At 42.6% G+C, this 5,261-nt stretch overlaps 1 protein-coding gene across 1 annotated transcript in view; it reads left to right on the forward strand.

The window, feature by feature from the left end:
- ttr (transthyretin (prealbumin, amyloidosis type I)) overlaps positions 1-5,026 on the forward strand; it is an 8,491-nt gene extending 3,465 nt beyond the window's left edge. Inside the window, exons 2-4 of the mRNA XM_023428805.2 lie at positions 1,247-1,386; positions 1,479-1,614; positions 4,177-5,026. Of these exons, the coding sequence (XP_023284573.1) occupies positions 1,247-1,386; positions 1,479-1,614; positions 4,177-4,284 (384 nt within the window). The 3' untranslated portion in view covers positions 4,285-5,026. The remainder of the gene's footprint in view (positions 1-1,246; positions 1,387-1,478; positions 1,615-4,176) is intronic.
- Positions 5,027-5,261: the final 235 nt, after the last annotated feature.

Consider the following 5,261-nt stretch of genomic DNA (forward strand, 5'->3'; position numbering starts at 1 on the left):
TTGCTGGGTTTCCAAATTTGGTTGGAGCAATTGATTGCACTCATGTGCGTCTGAAGGAACCATCCATGAATAATTACGCATTCATCAATCGCAAAAACTATCACTCTATAAATGTACAGGTGATTTGTGATGCCAAGCTATCACTTTTAAACGTGGTGGCCGGGGGACACACACGATTCTTTTATTAACAGCTGTGTTGGCGCGCGGCTGCAGGAGGCGGCGCTGCAGAGCCAAACTCATCTCCATCACCCTCTTCCACACAGCAGTTTTATGAGCTCCTTTGATCCCACTCTTCAGACTGACAAAAAGCACATCCTTATTTTGCGCCACCTCGGATGTCAGGATGTCGATCTCCATCTCTGAAAAGTTTCGTTTTTTGCCAGTAACTCTTCTCTCCATGTTTGACCTTAGTGGGCGAGGCATCCGAACCAGGAATATTTAAGGGTGTAACATGTTAATGACGATCGAATTCAGCCGCCGCATTTATCAAGACCCGATCATTCGTATGCTGGGATTGGTCAGATACGAAAGTTTCATGAATCACACGTGGATCCTATCGTACGACGATTTCTGCGCTCAGATCTGCGTCTGTTTTCACGCAAGATTGATAAATGAGGGCCCATGTGTTTACAGCACAATTTATCAGACATTGACAAGTACAGCAACATGCAGTGAGCTGTAAGTACACAGATGGTTCACTCAAAACAGTCAACAAGTTGAGTGTAAATCAATGGAGACTTCTCACCCTCAATGGTCACAGTCTTGGCTACGTAGCAGAGGGGGAGGGACAACCAATCTATTTTCAAACTAGATCCAAACTAGATTCAATACAGACTGACGAAGGAGGAAACGTCGTCAGTGACGATGGCAGTGTAATTTCCATGTCATATGACACATGACACAGGAAGCAAAGCCGCTGACAGGTGGGTAACAATCATTGTCACATGTTGTGAACGTCATTTTGATTTGAGACAACATGGTCGAAATTCATGCACTACATCAGTGAGTGTACTGTGTACTACATGTACTACATGCACTAGATATACAACATGTAGTACATGTGAGTATACTGACTGAAGTATCTGATTTGAGCAACACTCTGAGACTACATTACAGTTACAGTATTTTAGTAGTTATAGTAAGTCCACTGAGTGGAGAGTCCTTGTAATATGATGTGTGCATATGTGAGAGCTGATATTGTGACCACAAGAAGATACAGTGTGGTCCTGGCTTGTGTCTGCTGCAGGAGAAACATGGGGGCTCAGACACTAAGTGTCCTCTGATGGTGAAGATCCTGGATGCAGTAAAAGGGACTCCAGCTGGATCAGTGCCTCTCAAGGTGTCTCAGAGGGCGACTGATGGGGGATGGACGCAGATTGCTAATGGGTGTGTACAGTATAAGATGTAAGGTAGAATATAACATATGTCTCTGCTCACTATATGTTTAATAAGTCAGATTTAACTGGTTGTTACTGCAGAGTGACGGACGCTACTGGAGAGATCCATAATCTGATCACAGAGGAGCAGTTTCCACCAGGGGTGTATCGTGTTGAGTTTGATACCAAAGCTTACTGGAAGAGCGAGGGGAGCACACCGTTCCATGAAGTAGCTGATGTGAGTATGAACCCCTTTAAATCCACCGGGTCACTGGCATTATTACCTATCAGTATCATAGACTAGTATAACTAGTAAAACCAGTGAAGTGGTGGTGACTCCCTACCTTTGAGGATATCTAGAAGTCCTATTTTCTCTCCATTCTTCCATTATTTATATTCCTTTAGTCCGCAAGGGTCCACAGATCACAAACGTGGTTTTTCATGAAAGTGTTCCAGGTTATGAATATCATCATGAGAAGTCCATTGCTGGCTATTGAGCGACCTTATTTGCATCACTTCTCTCCACATTTCATCCATTTCTCCCCGTCCTGATGCAGCGGGTATGCTTGTGTTCCGTAGCTTACTGGCTACAAAATCTCTGCAAAGATCCATTCATATTTTACTCCAGGACACCTGGAGTGCGTCTGACTGAGATAAAAGACTCAGCCTCTGGTGTCCATGAGAAAGGGGAGGAGATCAACTTGGTAAGGGGGACGGCAACCCAACTGAGGTCCTTCATGAATCTGTGGTAAAGTTAGTGAAGCCTAGGAATGCCTGCAGCTCCTTCCTTGTGGTGGGTTGTGGCCATTCTGACAACACCCTGACCTGTTCCAGGTCTATCTTCACCTTGGCCTTGACTAGCCTGTAGCAAGCCACGGCCTGTAGCACCTGAAGGACATGAGGAACACGTTCAGACAGATTCTGGGAGAAAATCAAGCGATTCAGAAAGTCGTAACACGTCATTGACCAGGGCTGGAAAGACTTCTGGGGCATTACCTTGGCCTCGTCCATAAGAATCAGATCTGTATGTGTATAGTAAAATGATCTCAACCTCTCATATACATCAACACTAGTAAGAGAATCTATTCAGTAGTCAGACCCCTTCAATCTTTTCACATTTTGTTATATTGCAGCCTGATGCAAAACAAGTTTAATTTTTTTTTCCTCATCATCTACACTCACTACCCCTTAATGATGAATTGAAAACAGAGTTTAAATATCACATTGAGATAAGTGTTGAGACCATTTACTTTACTTTACTAAAGTTGAAGTTTAGCTCAGTTTCCTCCATTTCTCTTGATCATCTCGCAGATGTTTTTCCAACATGGTTGGAGTCCACCTGTCTGTGGTAAAATAATGTCTACCTCTCATGTAGATCAACACAAGGGAGAGACAAGAGACCCAATCTCATGGGGTACTGAGTTTAGATTGATGAGGGAAAAAATGAATCAGTGCTGATGGTTGCTCCTTTGTTGTTCTTACGAAGTGGAGCAGGCCTGCAGAGAAGAGTTGATGTTCCAGGTAGCACCGGTGCTAACCTGGTGCTGGAGCCTTGTTGCTCTTGGAGAGGGCTAGAGAGAAGAGAGGATGAGAGAAGTTGTTGTTCCTGGACAAACCAGGGAGAGAAGAGTGTGAGAGAGGTGCATAGCAGCTTTTGTTGTCTGGTGACAACTTGGGTCACATTTCACACAATGACCAAAAAAATCAAGCAATTAAGGACTGTGGAGAATGCAGTTCAAAAGGCCTTCTTTTGTCTATGGAACAAAACAAGAAGTTGTCTCCACCATCTTGAATGGACTGCAATCGCTCTGAGTCCCAACAACTATGTAATGTTCAGCAACCCCAACCCAGATAATTAGCTTAACAATGTTGAACTAAAAGAGTAGCTACAGTACTAGAGAGAGAGAGAGAGAGAGAGAGAGAGAGAGAGAGAGAAAAAAGAAACAAAAATAGTGAAAGTTTAATTATAAAGTTTAATAATAAAACTAAACCAGGAAAAAAATATTTTTGTTTGAAGTGATAAAATACTCATCAAACAGAAAGCATTTTATGTAAATAAAGTTGTCATCTATCTATGAATTTGTTCTATTGAACACAACAGGCTGTATAAACTAAAACAAGTTGAAACAGCCTCTACACAAACAGCCAAAAGTATTTACACTGTCAACACACACAGAGCACACACACACAAACACAGAGAACACACAAACACATGCACAGAACACACACGCACAGAGAACACACACACATACACAAAGAACACTATGAACCCACACACACACGTACACAGAACACAGAGAGAGAAAGAGAGAGAGAGCTCTCAGACAAGGCAAACAGGATGAAGAAGAGAAATTCACCTCAAAATCAGATAAGTGGAAAACTCTATAGTCTCTCCAGTGTGTTCATCTCTATATTTGAACCAGATGAAGGATTTTAGTCATCAAACGTCTGGATCTGAAGTTATCAGAGAAACAAGCTGAGGAAATGTGAGACAGCTCAGCTCCCAGCTGCTGGAGACGTCCTGTCCTGTGTCACTGAAGAGAGGAGGACACCTCTGTGGATAATTCAGCTGCTGGTAAAAACCTGCTGAACGTCTGCTTCATAAGTTATCAGAGAAACAATCAGAACAAAGGTTAGCATCAATCTCAGCTCCAGCTCTTCCCTGTCAGTCAAACACTGACTTTAAATGTCAAACTGCTTTATTCAGTGTTTTTAACGGTTAACTGTTTTAATGAAAACATTTCCAGTTCACGCTCTGATTATGTTAAAACTCATTGTGTGTGTGTGTGTGTTTGTGCAGGTGGTATTTGAGGCCCATGCTGAAGGACATCGTCACTATACCTTGGCCTTGCTCCTCAGCCCATACTCCTACACCACAACAGCCGTGGTCACCGATGCACACCAGTGACACACAGCACGCCGCAGATGTTTATAGTCTGGTTGAGGGACAGTGAGCTGCATAAGGCATGACATCTTTTGTTTGTTTCTTCTTGTCTTCTATGCTCCACTGTTTCCAAAAAACATTAAAAGCACATCAGTGAGTCTCACTGTTGCTCTGGGTGACATGTTCCTTACTCCCATGAACACACACTGTAGTTTATTCTGACTTGGTCCAAGACACACACCGTTCCACTGCCCCAGATATTCTCTACAGCACAAAATGTGGATTAATCTGCCAATGAATATTGTCCCCAGCAAATGCAGTATTTCCTCCTGTTTGAGATACTTAAATGAAAAACTCCGGTGAGCAGCTGTTTCATTACTCAGCCTTTGTAAACGATGAAATTATGTAATGAGGTGTTTTTTTCTGTAGACAAAATTTTAAATACTAATACAGCAGCAAACAACTATTTCCTATGTAAAGATTTAGAGGAGTAATGGCATCCTGAGCAGAGAACGAAGCCACACCCCCTCTGTGTGTGTTATAATCTGAGTTTCTTTGGTCTTTGTTTTGTTAGCTGGTCTAGTAGTGTGTGCATGTTAGTGCACGTGAGTCCATCCTGTTAAACCATTGGTCCTCCCCATGTTTATGAAACACACAGGTGAGATGTCACAGTGCAGTACGCAGTGTTCAGGTGAGAGCAACTTGCCAGCTCAAATCCTGGTCGACCAATGGGCCATTATAACATCCATAAAGTTTTTATAGTCTTTACTGGCTCCACCAGTGTCTTTATTGACTTTGATAAATGTCTACCAACACTTTAATTCTTCATTTTTTCATGTCAGTGTCATATTCAGATTCATATTACTGATACTGTGGCGAGAGGTGTCAGTTTTATGTCATGTTGCTGGTATGATGTCGGTATGACATCAACAGATGTTCTGTGTCATATGCCCAATAGATGAGACAACCACACACCACACACCAGCATGTTCTGGGCCTAA

This window comes from Seriola lalandi, unplaced genomic scaffold (genome assembly GCF_002814215.2).
Source record: "Seriola lalandi dorsalis isolate HSWRI2012SDOR001 ecotype SW California unplaced genomic scaffold, Sedor1 jcf7180002054885, whole genome shotgun sequence".
NCBI classification, from domain to species: domain Eukaryota; kingdom Metazoa; phylum Chordata; class Actinopteri; order Carangiformes; family Carangidae; genus Seriola; species Seriola lalandi.